This window comes from Myotis lucifugus, unplaced genomic scaffold (genome assembly GCF_000147115.1).
Source record: "Myotis lucifugus unplaced genomic scaffold, Myoluc2.0 scaffold_80, whole genome shotgun sequence".
NCBI classification, from domain to species: Eukaryota; Metazoa; Chordata; class Mammalia; order Chiroptera; family Vespertilionidae; genus Myotis; species Myotis lucifugus.
The window spans coordinates 2453276-2473108 of record NW_005871128.1 but is presented as its reverse complement, the minus strand read 5'-3'; the positions used below and the strand labels follow the sequence as shown (position 1 = coordinate 2473108).

At 40.0% G+C, this 19833-nt stretch overlaps 1 protein-coding gene across 10 annotated transcripts in view; it reads left to right on the top strand.

The window, feature by feature from the left end:
• DST (dystonin) overlaps positions 1-19833 on the top strand; it is a 421009-nt gene that overhangs the window by 297561 nt on the left and 103615 nt on the right. For all 10 annotated transcript variants that reach the window (XR_002829777.1, XM_023755570.1, XM_023755569.1 and 7 more), the window contains 7 exons: positions 393-569; positions 10546-10669; positions 13702-13910; positions 14495-14812; positions 15777-15943; positions 17514-17670; positions 18576-18702. Coding sequence is in view for 9 of the 10 variants with exons in the window: in XM_023755570.1 (XP_023611338.1) it covers positions 393-569; positions 10546-10669; positions 13702-13910; positions 14495-14812; positions 15777-15943; positions 17514-17670; positions 18576-18702 (1279 nt within the window). In the remaining variant the exon portion in view is untranslated. The remainder of the gene's footprint in view (positions 1-392; positions 570-10545; positions 10670-13701; positions 13911-14494; positions 14813-15776; positions 15944-17513; positions 17671-18575; positions 18703-19833) is intronic.

Here is a 19833-nt window from a genome sequence, read left to right as displayed (position 1 = left end):
TGATTCATTAAGGACCTTGAAAACCTTTCCATCACATACATATCTAGACACCTGGTGTATAACACTGAGTGGGAATGTGCTGTGGTAAATCTGCTGCCTCTGACGATTGATATCCAAACCTTTTACTTTGGATCAAGACTCAGCCCTTGAAAACATGTCTTCAAATGGGTATAAATTTAGGACTATCTCCTCATTTTTATGGTATTTCTTGATTTTGTTAGAGGATGCTTCTTCATATAAAGGAGAAAAATCTTAGCCCTACAGTTTCAACTCACATTGGTTGAAGTCTGGTGCTTTCTCAGTTATAGCATTCATAGGTGGTAAGGTTATTTAACACAAATAAAAATGGTAGATTTTAATTCTCCACCCTTTTTCTCTTTTGATATTTTTAGTGCAGTGTCCTTGGGAATAATCTTAAAGACCTGGTGGATAAGTATCAACACTATGAAGATGCTTCATGTGGACTTCTTTCTGAGCTCCAGGCCTTCGAGGTCACAGCCAGCAAACACTTGTCTGAACCCATTGCTGTGGACCCTAAAAATCTGCAGAGGCAGTTAGAAGAGACCAAGGTAAAGAGAGAGAGAGAGAGGACGGGTACCCAGTCCTTCATTAGTCTTACTGAAAACCTTTCACTTCCCCACAGTTTTGTGATAGTTTTACCTGAAAGTGGAACAAAAGATGAGAAAAGTATATTTCTCCCTCTAGAGAGGGTTATAACTTTAGTTTTTAGCAGTCTATTTATTTTCTAACTAGAGGCCTGGTGCACAAAATTCGTGCACAGGTAGGGTCCCTAGGCCTGGCCGGTGATCAGGGCTGATTGGGGCCTTCCGGCTGCCAGCCGGGGCCCTCCTTCCCTGGCTTCCAGCTGCTGGCCGGGGCCCTCTTCCCTGGCTGCCGGCTGGTGCCTTCCTTCACTCCGTGCCGCCCCCTGGTGGTCAGTGCATGTCATAGAGAGTGATCGAACTCCCAGTTGAACTCCTGCGGGGACAATTTGCATATTAGCCTTTTATATATATAGATGAGATTATTTTTCTACTGCTGTTTAACTGGGTTGACATTGCTGTATGGCTGATTATCTGCATCCCACCACTCCCTCCCCTCCTTCCTCCGCAAACAAAAACCCAGTATCGTCTGGGCCACTTTATACATATTTATTTTGTTTATTGTTTTTCTCCACCTTTAGAATTAAACTCCATGAGGGCAGGTGTTTTTGTTTATTTTGTTCATTGCTATATCCCCAGCACCTAGAAGCACTTAGAACAGGATCTGGCCCATCATAGGTACTAGATCAATGTTTCTCAACCTTGGCTGCACATTAGAATCACCTGGGAATCTTTTTAAAATCCTGATTTCTGGGCCTAATCCTCCAGAAATGGTTTCTTTGTTACTAATGTTGTGGCCCCACCCCATAACAAAGAAACAGAATTTTGGAGGATGAGGCCCAGAAATCAGGATTGTAAAAAGATTCCCAGGTGATTCTAATGTGCAGCCAAGGTTAAGAACCACTGTACTAGATAAATATTTGTTTAAGAATGGACAGGTAGAAGGGAGGAAGGGATGTCACTGTCTCATGTGGGCTCTGAGGATCAGGATTGTGTTCCTATTGAATATTCCCATGATTCATAGAGATATAAACTTTTGTTATTAATTACCTAGCACAATTTTCAAAAAAACCTACCTGCTCTTTAAAAAATTCAGGCCTGCCCTAACCGGTTTGGCTCAGTGGATAGAGCATCAGCCTGCGGACTGAAAGGTCCCAGGTTCGATTCTGGTCAAAGGCATGTACCTTGGTTGTGGGCACATCCCCAGTAGGGGGTGTGCAGGAGGCAGCTGATCGATGTTTCTCTCTCATCGATGTTTCTAACTCTCTATCCCTCTCCCTTTCTCTGTATAAGGTCAATAGAATATATTTTTTAAAATGCAGGCTTGATGTGGGACTTGCATACCAACAGTGGCAAGGAGAGTCTCTGATTCTTAAATTTATAGCATATTTTTACATCCTAATGTAAGGAGAAATCATTATTTTTAATTTATTTTTTATTGAATTTATTGGGATGACATTGGTTAATAAAATTATATAGGTTTTAGGTATATAATTCTACAATACCTCATCTGTATATTATATTGTGTGATTACCATCCCAAGTCAAGTCTCCTTCCATCACCATTTATCCCTCCCCTTTACCTTCTAAGAGGAGATAATTTTTCAAGTATCTTATTCTTATTCCAAATGACCAATTAGTTTGAGTCTGAAAGTTTAATTTCATAAATCTATTCTGTGATTCCTTTTAGCAGGTGAGCAGCAGTATTATTGGCACTGGAGCTAGAAAGTAAACACTATATTGCCAGTTAAACAACTGCCTTTCAGAATTCAGTTGCATCTGTTAGTTACAGAATTAACTAGGAAAACAGGTACCCTACTGAGTGAGCTTAACGTTAGGTATTGCCTGAGACTGGTGACTTCTGGCTGGAAGAAAGCTAAGTCATCCCCTTGGATGAAATGTGATAGATGAAGTAAGACCAAGGCAGAAAGAAGAGGGATGGAAGTATGGGATGAGAGGAGGGAGGAGACATGTGGGGAGGTAAGGAGGATGGGGGCCCTGCTTTTTTCCTGGGCTGGAGAGTTTACCTGTTCTACATTAGGCACCAGGGAGATGTCTCGGACAGTTCAGCTTCCCTACGTTGATGTAGCCTCTTAGTGCAGTGATGGCGAACCTTTTGAGCTCGGCGTGTCAGTGTTTTGAAAAACCCTAACTTAACTCTGGTGCCGTGTCACATATAGAAATTTTTTGATATTTGCAACCATAGTAAAACAAAGACTTATATTTTTGACATTTATTTTATATATTTAAATGCCATTTAACAAAGAAAAATCAACCAAAAAAATGAGTCCGCGTGTCACCTCTGACACGCGTGTCATAGGTTCGCCATCACTGTCCTAGTGGTTGCCTCATTCCTTTGGGTGTGCCTTTTTAACACTGTGTTGTGTGTGTGTGTGTGTGTGTGTGTGTGTGTGTGTGTGTTTTGTTTTTTAAATATGGTGGCAAATTATTTTTTTTTAATCCTCATCCTGGGATATGCTTACAGATTTTAGAGAGAGGAAAAAGCAGAGAGAGAGAGGTAAGAGGTGAGAGGGAAACATCAATCAGTTGCCTTGTGTACACACCCAATCCAGGGATCAAACCTGCGACCTAGGTATGTTCTGTGACTGGAAATTGAACGGTGTATGGGAGGATGCTCCAACCAATGGAGCCACATCAGCTGGGGCTTTGCTTTTTTCTGTTTTGTTTTGTTTACTCTCTCTCTTTCCCACAAGCACAGAAACAGATGTGTCTTAATTAGGTTTCTTATTCTCACTTGATAACTTGTCTAAGGACAGTGTATGTGGGAGGTTGGAAGAGATGCTATTACATAGAGGCTATTATTTTGGTAGGCAATGCCAATAGCTTAAGATAATTGTTAAGACTGCCTACATTTAATCATATAGCTAAATATTTTTAGTATAGGAAAGTATAGAAAACAACAACAACACATTTTAAGTTGTATCTGTATTAGGAAGATGATTATATCCAGTGTAAAAGTAATTTTTTTTTATGTAACTAGAGGAAAAAAAGAAAAGGAAAGGAAACCCAAAAGAATGTGTGGCTATTTTAATCAAGCAGAAATGTGAATTAATTCTAAAACAGAAGAAAACTTACTTGACATGTACCGCGGAAGATGATTCCTCTAGTTCTAAGGCAGCTGAGGAAGTGTAAGAAGAAAAGCAGCATCTCAGAGGAGAATGAATTCTAATTAAGCCACAGCATCGTTTTAAAAATTAAATGTGTGATTAAAGTTGTTCCTGGCACCTGTAGATGCTTTCCTCACAGATGATCTCAGCCTGCAGAGAGGATAATTTTTATGAGAATGAGGCAGTCTCTATTTCTTTCAGTTCTATTAACAACATTGAAAAGTTATTTTTCTTTAACTATAATATAAACACGTAAGACTACTACAAAAAATAGCCTTTTCTGTGTCTATAATTCTAACTTCTACTTATATTTAATTGTATAATAAATGTAAATGGAGGAAACCCAGTTGGCTCATTTGAAACATTTCTGTCTAATAGCATGTTGTTATCAGCATTATTATTCAAAGAACTGTTTGCTCTGTTGTCAACAATCTGTTATCACTGGGCTATAATGACATTCCTCAAGTTGTGCTTCTAGGGAAATCCGCAAACACTACAGTATTTTTGCTCCACACGAAGCACAGAAAGACAGGATTCCGGGACCACTCTGGAGGCCCGGGTCTGGGACCAGGCGTGGAGCTCGGTCATGTTGACTGACAATGACCACCTTCCAACCTTTCCCTGATCTCTGGGATGGCCATAAGTCAGGAAGCTTTTATGAGTTGAAGTACCCAGGTTCATCTTTTTCTGGCCCAGGCTGGAGACCATGGTCATGACCTTGCAGTATTTTCTGTCCCAGATACTTACTTCTTTCATGTTTAACTCATTGAAATCCATTAAAGACAATATATGGCACTTTAATTTGAAGTTTTTTTTCCCAACGTAATACTATCAACTATTATTGTAGCTCAATTAAAACCTGATATCATGTTAGGAATGAAAAACTATTGACTCTCTTGGACATAAATAGGAGAGAAAAGGCATGGAATGTTTTGAAGAGAAGAGGTGAAGGAGGGATGCTTCTTTTGTCAGTCATTTCTAAGTTTTAAGCTGGTAGCAGGGCCATCCTTGGTCCTGGATGATTTTATAAAACCATGACAGCTTTTACATGCATTTGTTTTCTGGTAGACATTTATATGCTAGGCCCATTATTGGGTTTTGTGAAGACACAAAGGTATTAAAACCCTACCTCTGCCCATCAGGGAACTCACATTCTTAAAAAATAATTTTTTTAGACTTCAGTCTGGTTATAGGTAAAGTCCCTTGAGGAATTTCTTATATAATCCTTTCTGTAACTAAGCTTGTGGGAGAATTTCCTAAACAGGTTCACTCTGCTACTGGCTCTTTGGCCTCTGGGAACATCTGTAGGATCTGGTGTTCAGTTCACAGGTCTCTGGTTGGTCCCAGTTTGGTTGTCCTTCTGGGGTACACACAACTGCCTGTATATCATCACAGTTTCTTAGATATGAAAATAAATCGAGGACATTGTTGCTATTGGCTTTAGGAATTTTTTGTTGTTGATGAAAGCTGAAATAGAAGAGGATCTTTTAAAGTCTTACACCTGATATCTTTATTTATTTACTTATTCACTCACTCATTTATTCCAGAAACTTTTTTTCTAAATATCCCTGTATTATTTCTTAATTTTTAAATTTATTTTTCTATTAGTTACAAACAATATTATGTGAGTTTCGGGTGTACAACATAGTAATTAGACACTTATATAACTCACGAAGTGATCACCCTAAGTCTAGTACCCATTTGACACCATACATAGTTATTACAATACTAGAGGCCCGGTGCACAAATTCGTGCATGGATGGGGTCCCTCAGGGTGGCCTGCAGGGATTGGGCTGAAACCCGCTGTCCAACGCCACCTGCTGCTCCTACTCATCCTGCTGCTCCCACTCATCCTGGCCCCACTGTGCCTGCTATGGGCTCATGCCCAATTAGTCCCGATCGGGAGAGGCTCGCGCTGCCGCAGCAGCACTCACCAGCCGTGAGCTCTGCATCTGGCACCCTCCCGAGGGGAGTGGCCTGTGGGATTGGAACAAAACTGGCTCTCTGACATCTCCTAAGGGGTCCCGGATTGCGAGAGGATGCAGGCCAGGCCGAGTGACCCCACCAGTGCATGATCGGGGTCGGGGAGAGACCGCGGGAGGGCTCCAGGGCATGTCTGGCTCATCTTGCTCAGTCCTGATCAGCCGGACCCCAGCAGCAAGCTAATCTACTAGTCGGAGCATCTGCCCCCTGATGGTCAGTGCACGTCATGGCGACTGGTCGACCAGTCAACTGTCTGCCCCTGGTGGTCAGTGCATGTCATAATGACTGGTCAATCCGTTGACTGTCTGCCCCCTGGTGGTCAGTGCATGTCATAGCGACCGGTTGAGTGGCCTTAGCATATCATTAGCATATTATGATTTGATTGATTGAACAGTCTACAGGTCACTGGATGAACAGACACTTAGCATATTAGGCTTTTATTATATAGTACTAGAAGCCCGATGCACGGAATTCATGCAAGGGTCTCGGCCCTCACAGGCCCGGCTGCCTCGGCTGCCTCAGCCCTCGCAGCCCCAGCTGCATCGGCCCCCGAATCCCCAGCTTTGTCTAGAAGGTTGTCCGGATGATCGTCTGGAAGGGTCATCCAGACGGTCATCCGGAAAGTTGTCCGGTCATTCTGCTGTTCAGTCTAATTAGCATATTAGCTCTTTATTATATAGGATTATTGACTATATTTCCTATGCTGTACTTTACATCCCCATGACACTTCTATAACTACCAATTTGTATTTCTAAATCCCTTCCCCTTTTCCACCCATTCTCCCAACCCCACCTCCCATCTGGCAACCATCAGTTTATTCTCTATATCTGTTAGTCTGTTTCTGTTTTGTTTGTTCATTTATTTTAGTTTTTATGTTTCACATATAAGTGAAACCATATGGTATTTGTCTTTCTCTGATTTATTTACTTAGCATAATACCCATTAGGTACATCCATGCTGTCACAAATGGCAAGATTTCATGCTTTTTTTATGGCTGAGCCATATTCCTTTGTATACATGTACCACATCTTTATTCACTCATTTGTTAACAAATACTTAAGTTGCTTCCATATCTTGGCTATCTATATATATAAAAGCCTAAGCGACCGTTACAACTGAATGACCAGATGACTGGACGGTAGCTATGATGTGCACTGATCATCAGGGGGCAGACGCTCAATGAAGGAGTTGTGCCCTGGTGGTCAGTGTGCTCCCACCGCTAACCTCCTGTGGCCAGCCAACCTCCTGTGGTCCCTCCTCCCGGCTGGCTGGCCCCGATTGGCCCCAATGGGGACTGGACGAGACAGCCCCGATCGGCCCCCATTGCCAGCCAGGCCGAGGGGAATCCATGTGTGCATGAATTCGTGTACCGGGCCTCTAGTTGTAAATAATGCTGCAGTGAACATAGGGGTGTATATATCTTTTTGAATTAGAGTTTTGTATTTCTTCATATTCCAGAAGTTTTTATCAAGGCCTACTATATGCCAAGCATTGGTCTAGGCAGTGATAATGGAAATCTGGATAGGAAAAAATGCCTAATTCTTGAGGACGTTATAGTTTGATAGAAGAGACAAATAAATACATCGATATTTACTGGGTATTTATGGGAGCTCCTGGGTGGAGTACTTTCAACTAGGGTTGGGGAAAGTTAGGGAAGGCTTCCCAGCTGAATTTTAAAGAGTGAATAAGAGTCAAGCTGAGGATGATGGGGGGTAGGTTGCTGGGAAGGTTGGTATGTAGAGATGCTAAGGTATCTAGGATGAGCAAATAGCTAAGAAATAGCTGTGTTGTTGGACATTTCTGGAACAGAAAGTAGAGAATGATGACATTGAAGATAGAATTAAGGAATAGCTTTCACTGGACCTTTAATAGCATGCTCAAGTTTTTGCCTTTTATTGTGAGTGCAATAGGGAGAGCTACTGTAAGATTTTAAAGAGGGGAGTGATATACATAGATATGTATTTTCCACAAAACACATTGGGGGCCTATAGCAGGGAAGACATTGGATGCTTTTTCCAGTTAAGCAAGAGATTATCTTGCAGTGATCCAGAAATACAAAGCAGAAGTCTGATTTTATAAAAAAAGATACGTATCTATATTAAGCAGGTAAAATTGTTAGGTCATGATGGTTGATTTGCATGTGGAAAGGAGGATTGAGAGTCGAGGAGGACCCTCAGATTTACTATTTGGGTAATAAGATGCAAACCCAGGAGGAAGTACAGGTGTAAAGAATGAGATGATGGGTTCAGATTTAGCCTTTTGAATTTGAGGTGACTGTTTACACCCAGATGGAAACATTCAAGAGGCTGTTGGAAACCTGGGCCCATGGCCAGGGATGAGTTCATCTACAGTCGGACATATGGGAATTAGAATTCGAAATCCAAATGTGAGACTAGAAGAGGAGCTTGAATACCTCAAGTGAAATCAAAGCCAAGCATGGGGCCGTGTGGCCAGGCCGCCCATTTAGACAGAGGTGTTAGGAAGGCAGGGCCAGACTTCTGGCAGACTTACCTATGGTTTCCATCTCTATCTCTTCTCTCCTCAATCTTGCTGTTGTTGACATGCATCTGCTCACTCAGCGAACTCCAGGGACCTCTATTCAACAAATTAAAGGTTACATTATCCTTTTGAAGCAGTTGACAGTTAACTGTTTCCACCTTCTCTTCTTTTAAACTCTGGGGACAGAATCCTCTGGGCTCACTTCCATGTCCCTGATGACCTTTGTTCCATCTCTTTTCCTCTCCTTACCACTTACATCTAAATACGCTCCATGATGCTGCACGGCCCCCTTCTCTGGTGTTCCTGTGCTTTCTCCTTTCACAGTCTCATCGTGGGTCCTGACCTCCAGTGCTTCAGGTCTAGTTCTAGCCTGTGTCCAGAGTCGCCCCCATTCCCAGCTGTGCTGTTTCTTTCTACGTGAGTGTCCTGAAAGCACTTTGCAGCCACACATTCCAAATAGATGCTCCTTTGCACCTAAACTTGCTCCCATTTTTGCTTATGAATCCCATTAATTACCTGGGCTCAGAACCTTTGGGTACTTCTGTCCTCCAGCTCACCTCTTGTCCCTTGCACCTGCCCTCTCCAGCAGTGATGTCCAGGGGCACATTCTGTGATGATGAGAATGTTCCTTGATCTGCTCTGTCCCACATGGTAACCACCAGCCCCACCTGACTACTTAGGTCTTAGGGCTTTGGATGTGGCTAGTACAGCTGAGAAATTGAGTTTTAAATTTTGCCTGATTTCAATCGATTTAAATTTAAAAGCCACTTGTAGGGAGCAGATACCATATTGACGAGCACAGCTTTAGATGATCGATTACCAAGTCCTGTGGACACCTCCCAGCTCCGTAATGAGTTCTACTTTCCCTGCTCAGACAGGCGCTCGCCGCCTCATGACTGCTGACTTTGCCCTTAACCCAGTGGTTCTCAACCTTGGCTGCACATTAGAATCACCTGGGAATCTTTTTAAAATCCTGATTTCTGGGCCTCATGCTCCGGAAATTCTGTTTCTTTGTTACTAATGTTGTGGCCTCACCCCATAACAAAAAAACAGAATTTCTGGAGGATGAGGCCCAGAAATCAGGATTTTAAAAAGATTCCCAGGTGATTCTAACGTGCAGCCACGGTTGAGAACCACTGCCTTAACCGGTGTCCGTGCTTCATTTGTTTCCCATCAGATTTTTCTGCACAGCGTCACAAAAGTAGCCTTTCATAAGACAGCTCTGGGCATGCCAACCCCTTACTCCAAAGCCCGGAATAACTCCCTGTTGCTGCTGGATAAAATGCAAACTCCTCAGCCTGACATTGGAGACCTTTCAGTCCTATTGCTATTTATTCAGCTGCACACACTCTCGGACTGGATGGGACCCTCGTTTTTCCCTCGGATGCTTCTGTTGCCATCTTTGTTCATCCTACAGGGAAATGTTCTCCCTCTCCCCTTCTGTCTGCCCAAATCCACACTTTCTTCAGGACCATCTCAGTGCCTCTCTCCAGTTACTCCTCCTCTCAACTTCTGGTAGGACTTTCTTTACTCCCCTTTGGCACTTTTCACTCCTTGCCTTAGACTAGAAGATCCCTGTGGGGAAGCTTCATGTCTGTCTGATTTTTGTGTTTTTCACAAAATGTAGCAAGATCTTTTTGAATATTCTGTCTGCCCAAATCCACACTTTCTTCAGGACCATCTCAGTGCCTCTCTCCAGTTACTCCTCCTCTCAACTTCTGGTAGGACTTTCTTTACTCCCCTTTGGCACTTTTCACTCCTTGCCTTAGACTAGAAGATCCCTGTGGGGAAGCTTCATGTCTGTCTGATTTTTGTGTTTTTCACAAAATGTAGCAAGATCTTTTTGAATATGTTAGATGTTAAGTAACCTTTATTGAATTAACAGAAAAAATATGACTCAGTAGTGACTTAGGATCTGCTTCAAATAAAAGCCCTGACTTGTATTTTTGAGTAGAAATGGTCCCAAGGTTTTCTGTTGTTTGTTTTTATTTATTTATTTTATTCCTGGTGGTAATGGGGGGCATTGTACAAAGCAGAGAAGTGGGAGTTGAGGAGCTCAGGCTAAGGGTCACGGGATCAGGAAGCAGGCCAATTATCATGAACATATGCTCCAGGTTTATTTCAAAAGACTGAATTTGTTTTTTCCCAACTGGTGATGGTTTTGCTAGCGCCACTTTATAACTGGCTCTATTCTAAGAATTCTGGACTACGTTTATAATGATGAAAAGTTTACTCTGTCCAATTTACCTTTATCTTACTGTAAGTCATTTTTTTTCTTCGTATTGGAAAACTATTGTTTAGTCCTGAGTGTAATCGAAGCATTCGATCCTTCAGGCTCTGCAAGGACAGATATCAAGTCAGCAGGTGGCTGTAGAGAAACTGAAGAAAACAGCCGAAGTGCTCTTAGATGCCAGGGGATCTCTACTTCCAGCCAAGAATGATATCCAGAAGACCCTGGGTAAGTGCTCATGTCCTTGTTTCCTCTCAGGCAATTTCTAAGAGAAGGGATTCTGATAGGCAGAAAAGGCTCACTGGTGTTTATTGTCATTTACATCTCTTCCCTGTGAAATAATGTTTCTCACTCTGGTGAGAATATTCCTTCTTTGGCAGGAATATTACAATCTGGAAAAGGGAGCTGTGCAGTTTGAAAAGAATGTACTTCAATTTTAATTTTGTATTTAGACAATGTAACAGGAACTTTTTACCTAATAGTCACCACAGAAAATAGAATTTCCCAAGATGAGATTGGGCAGAGCTAGACTCTCAACCTGTGGCCAAAACAGACTCTTGGGGAATCTGTCTCTATCAAAGGCAGGAGCATGGATTTAAGAGGTTGAGAGACCAGCAGATGATTAGATATATGTTTCCCCCTCCAAAGGGCGCATGAATTAAAATCTGAATAGAAATTTTAGCCAAAGAGAAGAAACATTGCTCTTCTAAAACCACTGTATAGACAGGAAAACTATTTTTTCTTTCTTACAGAGATCCAAACTCTTGATCTTGTACCCCATCAAATGATTTTTAGTATATACCCTCATATACGCATATATATTGATCAATTACATACACATATTACTGTCGTATCCTATTACATGTACTATAATTATAAAACACAAAAATATGTAAGTTTAAAGTACAAGACAAAAATATAAATGGGATTTCTTTTTCCTATATCCCAGTGTACTGTCTTGACCTCGTACTGCTATAAGGATTTGGGCATAGGGACTTAGAAGAGAAAGAAAGACTGTATTATATGTACTTCTGTTATTTTTAAGAGGCATTTTGGCATTTTTTCCCATTGTTAATCATACATAGTTTCACTGTTATTTGTTTCCAATCCATATGTTACCTTATTTTAAGACTTTAAAACTTCTCTCTGGCAAAATTATTTTCTAGGAATATGTGTAAGTACAGGGTGGGGCAAAAGTAGGTTTACAGTTGTTCATATGGAAAATAATACAATAATTAACAAATAATAATAAAAGAATAAACTGTTTCCTCTACTCACAACTATAAACCTACTTTTGACCCATCCTGCATATTTGAGATTTAGAGGAGTTTCTAAAAAAATCAACCACTTAAAAAATAAATAAAAAATTTTGGTACATTTTGTTCTGTACCTTCTTCTAAAATAATTTTTAATTACTAAAAATCAAGAATTTACTTCAATGACAGTATTTCATCACTAAGAAATTCAAAATACCAGTCAGGCTGAAATTGTATTAATTTTATTAAGATAGCTGTTTTTTCCAGAAATCACCTGCCATGGTTGAACAGGTAGCTGATAGTACCCTGTTGATGCACAGAGCCGCCCAATGGAGAAGCAGCTCACCTGCCAATCACGACCTGTGATTCAGAACATTTGCTCTTGTGACTATCAAATGAAGGCTCATACTTAACCCATTGCTTTTGTTTTCTGCTGGTGGCACCTCCGTGCTCATTAAATGTTGTCCCTCTCCCCCATAAGCATTCTCAGGGGCTTCATTGACTTTCAGTGACAGAAGCCATTGTCTCTCTAAATCAGTGGTTCTCAACCTTGGCTGCACATTAGAATCACCTGGGAATCTTTTTAAAATCCTGATTTCTGGGCCTCATGCTCCGGAAATTCTGTTTCTTTGTTACTAATGTTGTGGCCTCACCCCATAACAAAGAAACAGAATTTCTGGAGGATGAGGCCCAGAAATCAGGATTTTAAAAAAGATTCCCAGTTTATTCTCCGGCCAGGGTGGAAACCAATTGTTTCCTAAACATCTTTAAAGGCTCCATTCCCGGTAAAAATTTTTTAAAATTGGGGTTCTCCTTGCCTATAACATTTGAACAAATAATTAAAAAGAATATTGTTTGTTTATATGGATATGTTCCCCAGGCCAACCACAAGCATGTAAGAGATTTCATTTTTATAGAGATATTTCAGTTCCAAATTTTCTTCTTTTGAAGCATTCTATAGTATATCAGACTAAAGCATTCAGAAATAATTAAAATACTTTTCAAATTCTTGGGGAAATAAGTGATAAATTAACAACTAACAACAGATTGTTTCAGAGAGAGAGAGAGATAATAAAAATTGTCCTTGGAACTTCTCATTGGCCTGCCATATAGAATGTAAGGCATGAAAATGTAGAGCTTTACATGTAAGTAAAAAGTAGACCAGAAAGGTGTTTTTGTGTGTATTTTTAAGCATCTTAGGTTGTTAGACTTGAAAGTAAAGTTAACCTTATATGAGATAGATTAACTGTTAATCTTGTTTATTTTTCCCTTGTGCCTGGAATTAAACATTATTTTAGAAGCATAATCTCACCCTTCTCTATTTTAAATGGATTTTCATTGTTGTGTGTTTTCTCAATACATTTGCGTTTAATTTTTGTGCATTTGAGTACTGTGCTTAGGATGATGACAGGGTGTGGAGTGGAGAGGCATCAATGAGGGGGAAAAGGGGACATCCATAATACTGTCAAAAATAAAGATAAATTTTAAAAAGTTATACGTGTGAGCAAGAGGGAGTGGGAGGGAATTTTTACACATAAAGGTTAATTCTTGACAAGTCCTTATGACTGTATATTGTTCATTGAGAATGCAGCTTTGTATGAGTGCCAGCTTTTCCCTCCCATATAGTTATCAGTAAGTATGACTAATTTGACATGTCACATTGGAAACATGTATTTGCTCCAAAGATTTGTTGATTAGACTGCTTTCATCTCTCCGGGGCAACTCAAAAGTCTATGTATCCGACAATGTTTTTTCCAAAGCGGATGATACACATATTTACTGTTTTAAAAAGTATTTGTTTTTCATTTTCCACAGTGATCTTTGCTTTCTTTTTTAATGTTTTAGATGGTGCCCTGATTGCGCATCATGAATTTATCATTGAAACTTTTCTTTCTCTTTCCGATTTTGAGGTTGAAATGTTATGATTTCACCTTAGTGCAATTTTGACAAGGAATAGGGCAAAGGTAACTTCGTGGATAACATTTCCCGATCTCTTGGGACTAGATGACATCGTGGGGAGATACGACGATCTGTCCAAGTGTGTGAATGAACGGAATGAAAAGCTCCAGATAACCCTGACCCGCTCACTGAGTGTGCAGGACGGCCTGGACGAGATGCTGGGCTGGATGGCAGGTGTGGAGAGTTCTCTGCAGGAACCAGGCCACGTGCCCTTGAATTCTGCTGCTCTTCAGGATGTCATCAGCAAGCACATTGTAAGTGACCAGGGAAAAAGAAAATACATAATACCACTTTTAGATTAAGAAAACACACAGATAAGCTCCCAGGATACGTAAATTTAAGGATATGGAAAACCAGACATTTTATGAATATACCTGTGGAAAGTAGTGCTTGCACAAAAGCAGATGTGTAGAATGATTTTTCTGTGGCGTATAGGAAGAGTTTTTGTATCCTTTTTCATGCGTAGTATTCACCGTTTAGCATTGCTTCAGCCAGCTGCACGTGAGGTTAATCAGATCAATCTTGTTGTTGTCTAGCCTTTTAAAAATTAGGACCGTGGATAATCCCCAGGCTCCATTAGATCCCAGGGGTTGCTGAGTGGCAGCCACCTCCTGCCTCGCGCAGGCAACTAGCCAGCTGTTCTCTCCTCTCCCTTGAAGAGATTTGGGATGGGATTCCTCAAGGGAGAGATCAGACTTGTCAGTTAGTCCTATCCGTTGACCTTCCTTAGTCACAGTTTGTTCAAGCTAATGTTGTTATGAACAGTAATTTTTTGAGACTCCGGGACATTATTTGTAAACATCCTTATGTTTTATATGCCCTGTTGGATTCATTTCAGATGTTGGAACAGGACATCGCGAGTCGCCAGAGCAGCGTAAATGCCATGAACGAGAAAGTGAAGAAATTTATGGAAACAACAGACCCGTCCACCGCATCCTCACTGCAAGCCAAAATGAAGGACCTGTCTGTTCGGTTTTCAGAAGCAAGTCATAAACACAAAGAGAAACTGGCCAGCATGGAGGAGCTGAAAACCAAAGTAGAACGGTTTGAGAGCCTCTCAGAAAAGCTTCAGACATTTTTAGAGGCAAAAACTCAGGCTCTCACAGAGGCAGACGTGCCAGGAAAAGATGTTACAGAACTGTCTCAGTATATGCAGGTATGCCTTCCGTAGTATTCACGAGCTGATCAAGCATAGTTTAAGACAAGCTCATACATTTACTGGCAGAATTATAATTCACCGTCATCATTTCAGTTGCTGATGGATTAGTAAAGATCTCTGCTTTCCTTCTTTAAAAATCACAAACTCCAACATCTCCTTGAAGCCTTTGCTGGCTGGGCTTTTCACATATCATAGGCATATAACCTTCTTTTTAAAAAATATGTTTTGTTTTGTTTTAAAATGTATTTTTTATTGATTTCAGAGAGGAAGGGAGAGAGAGAAGGAGAGAGAGATAGAAACATCAATGATGAGAGAGAATCACTGATCGGCTGCCTCCTGCATGCCCCCTACTGGGGATTGAGCCCGCAACCCTGGCATGTGCCCACGAAAGGAATCTAACCCAGAACCCTTCAGTCTTTCTTACAGACATCCAAACTCTTTTGATCTTGTAATCAAAGATAGGCTGATGCTCTATCCAGTGAGCCAAACTGGCTAGGGCTAAAAATATGTTTTTAAAATTGATTTCAGAGAGGAAGGGAGGGGGAGAGAGAGATGGAGACATCAATGATGAAAAAGAATCATTGATCGATTGCCTCCTGCACACCCCCTATGGGGGATTGAGTCCGCAACCCAGGCATGTGCCCTGACTGGGAATTGAACCCTGACCTCCTGGTTCATAGGTCTACGCTCAACCACTGAGCCAAGCTGGATGGGCAATATAAACTTGTTATGTACAGCACTCACAAAGGGACAGATGTAAAGAGTGCCTTTTTAAATTAAACGAAGCTTACTGTGTTCTTCTTCACACAGCCTGCTTGCATGTTTATTTATATGTAGAGTACTGACCACGGGGCAGGATTATTCTAATGTGAGATTCTGGTCCCATACATACCTCTTGATGGAATATCTTTTGAAGATTTAGCAACATCTTACATTGATTGACTATCTAAATGCTTTGTAGGAATCGACTTCTGAATTCTTAGAACACAAAAAAGATCTTGAAGTTTTGCAGAGTCTCTTAAAGGAGATATCCAACCATGGCTTACCAGGTGATAAGGCCCTGGTGTTTGAAAAAACAAATAATTTGTCAAAGAAATTTAAAGAAATGGAGGATACCATCAAAGAAAAGTAAGCACTACTTAAGAAACTGGATTTTATTCTGCATGATACTAATTAGAATACATTATTTATATTTACTTATATAGAAACCTGAAACAATTTTGAAAACTTGTACATAAGCATCAACTTTATAAGTGCTTTTACATTAATATTTTTTTTGCAATTAAAATTAAATGTAGTTTTGTTAAAATATTTAGGAGGGAAATTCAAGACTTCTTACATAAAAATAGAGAGCATTAATGTAAGAAAAATGTGGGGGTAGTGTATTACTGAAAATGACCTTAACTCACTATAGCCTTTGGAAAATACCATTTTTTATTTGCAAAGTCAGAAATAACCTTGAAAAATACCTCATGGCTCATTGCTTTCTGGGTTCTGGGCTCAATTCAGAAGCTGGCTTTTTTTTTTTTTTAAATAACAGTTTACTTTCTTAGGAGTCGTAGCTAATACATGACTCTGAACAAACGAGATAAGAAACAATAGAATGAACCTAAGTTGAGCTAAAAAGCTGTCTAGGGTTAAGCCTTGTGACTGAACTTTTATATTTCTGATCTCATGCTAGTTTAGAATACATAGTACATCTGGTCTTGCTAAGATTTATACAGAAGACCCCCCAAAATAGAAAATAATTATTTCTCTTTCAAGTATTCGTTATTTCTTCATAATTCTCTACCTAAAACTGTTGACTGCTGTCTGAACTCCTCAGAGAGCTATATTTTCCATCTTGTCATATAACATTTAATTCACATATTACACAGAAGAAATAGTCTTCATTTTCTTAGGTAAACTCTAGGTTGTTTCTTTCAAATGGATTCAATTTTAAAACCATGTAGTCATCAGTAATTCGTCCAGCTGGAGTGGACTTTTATCTGCCAATATTCCACACACTTGCACATGTGCACATGTTACCCACATGTCGTCCATGTTCCAAATGGAGCTGTCTTCACAGCTGTTCATGTGCTAGGCATGGGCCCTCCCTCCGAGGTGCTGAGGTACAGAAAGATCCATATAGTTAACCGTGGAGCTTCCAGAGTCTCTATAGGGGAGGCACCCTTAAAACTTTTCAGTCACTAGGTCTTACCTCTTTTGGTGACTGAAAAACAGTTATGTGTTCTAAGGCACCTGCTTTTAGCCATCCACTAAAGTGGCTGTAGTATAGTGTAGAAACCACTAGGTGGCGGTACGTTTCCCTCATGGCTGTGATGTGTAAATGTTTCCCTCCTGGCAGTAAGCACCATATAAAGTGGACAGATCAAAGCTCATTGAATCTAAATAATGTTAAAACTGTTTATATGGCCTTAGAGCTTATGTAGCCGTATAGAGTGCCTTTACATATGGGTTACAGATTTCTTTACTTCTCCTAACTTTATCTATGGACCCTGCCTGTGAGAAATAGACAGAGATTTCACTTCCCACCTATAAACCTTTCCTCCTGTATCAAATGGTTAGAGTGTACGTGGGGGAAGATTTTTTTTTCTTGATATTAAGCCTGATCTGAGAATGATTATTTATTGGTAATTAGCTCTTTGGAGCATGTGCTCTCCGTGGCTTAAATTCCTCAATGGTTTCTGTTACGTAGAAAAGAAGCTGTGTCTTCTTGTCAAGAACAGATGGACGCCTTCCAGGTCCTTGTTAAATCATTAAAGTCCTGGATCAAAGAAACAACAGAAAGAGTTCCCATCGTGCAGCCTTCCTTCGGTGCAGAGGATTTAGAAAAATCGTTGGAAGAAACTAAGGTGAATCATTGTATCAAATACTAATTTCTCATTTGCCTGTGTCAGTAATTAGAGGTTAAGATTAATCGTGGTTTCCTGTTATTTAGTATCACATAAGTTAGAGCCTCATGCACGTACAACATATTTTGGTGATATTTGGAAATCAGGGAATGGGGTTAACCAATCCTTTTGAGGAATTAATTTGTGTGTTTTAAGAGCTATATTAGTGAGTTGTTGACTCTTAAAGTATCTAAGTTTCCTTCCCCATCAAGTCTTTGCTTAGTTTCAGCAATTTTTTACACCATTTCTCATAATGTTAAGTAAAAGAATCCCTCTTTAAGTCAGCATTGTACTGTAACTTGGAGATGTCCCTATAACTAGTATTTGAAGGTAAAAGTTGTTTGAATCTCTAGTGCAAAGTGTACAAGTTTTTTGCCATTTGGGTCATCAAAACCTGTGACCAGTTATGCCAGTTTTTATATTCCAGATTTGTAGAGGTGCGTGTTTTAAAAAATCCATTGAAATTTCAATGATTAAAACTTGCTATTAAATGGAATTCTGAATTCCCTTTAAAAAAAATGTTTCCAGTACATTTCTTCTTGTAGCTTGACTGTTGCCTAGAATAGCTGTCCGTGCTTACAGTTGACAGTTTAGAACCTATGGCAGCGAGGAGTAGCTGACTGCCACGGTGGCTGGGAGCAGAATGCAGGCTGGACCCCACTTCCCTTCTCACTGCTACCAGCGCTAACCGTCACCTGGGCTGTCGGAGCAAGTAGGGATGGTGCCTTTTTCCTCCGTCCACTCCCCCATGAATCAGGACCCACGATCATTATGGTTTTAAGTCATGTTTAAGAAATTTGGATTATAATGTGTAACTTCGAAAATATTAACAAAGACTGAAAAATAATGTGTTTTTATACCTCAAGAAATTACAAGAGAAGTGGAGTTTGAAAACACCAGAGATTCAGAAAGTAAACGACAGTGGGATTTCACTATGTAACCTAATAAGTGCTGTGACTACTCCGGCAAAGGCAATAGCAGCAGTTAAATCAGGTATGTGCTTTATTGATGTCCATAGCAAAAACCGTAAGAATTGGGCCCACTCATGTTAATTCTATTTGTGTGTGTTACTTTTTAGATTTTAATGCATAAAATAATCTCAGCAATACGAAGGGAAAGTGACAAGAAAGAGGGCATCTATGAACGTGCCACGGAAAAGTATCTGTACTCATCACATTTCAAATCCCTCTGTTTTATTTTATTAAAGACTGCAGCTAAAACGTAGCCAAATTAGTCTGTAAGAATAAGGAACAGCATATTGGGGAAGTGGAAAGATCACATTTCAATTTGTTGGGTTTTTTTTTTAACCTAATTAATGGGGATGTTAAAATTCTCTTTGACATAATTGATAAAGAAATGAGCCTGGTCTCCTGGGACAGAAGACGTGAGGGAAGGAAACAGGTTCTTTTCTGTAGAGTGGACCTCTCATTCTATTCCCATCTGCTTTTTTTCTTTCCACGATTCCCAAAGAAAACAAGTATATAGTTTAACCAGTGTATCTAAGTCACAATCTTTTTCACTCTCCTCAATAGAAAGGGAGACTCATGGATGAATAGTGTTTCTAAAATTAATTTAGGTTGTGGGAATAGTTTTTAATTTAAAACATAATTATATTGTTGTCAATATCAGGTTTTCTTTTTAAACCCAAGAATAGACAGAAGGCAGATCGCATATCTTGAGTTTCTGAGAGTTTCTGTGGTTTATCTGTCCTGGCCAGCCCCCAGCTGTCCCCATTGTGAGGGACAATTCAGCTGGGCTTCTCGACCAAGCATTTATTCCGCTCTATTAATCCCATTTCAGGGAACCCTCATATTATATATGGAGTGATGATCTCTCCTTTCTCTCTCAATCAGACTTCCTGAAATGTCAAGTTTATTTTTAAGAAAAGGAATTCTATTGTGTTAGTTCTTTATGTTCACTTTATATTTGCACTAGTAAAAAAAAATTTTTTTCCTATTCTTGGTAACTACTAACATAGTAGGAATAAATCTTGAGCACCTACAGGCACTTCCATCTGAAATGCCTTCGTGTGTGATTTTTTTTTAAAGGACAAAATTTAGGTAAAGATTCAGATCTTTAAATGTTTTTGTTTGGACTCATTCTCATGTGGTTAGTTTTGGGATA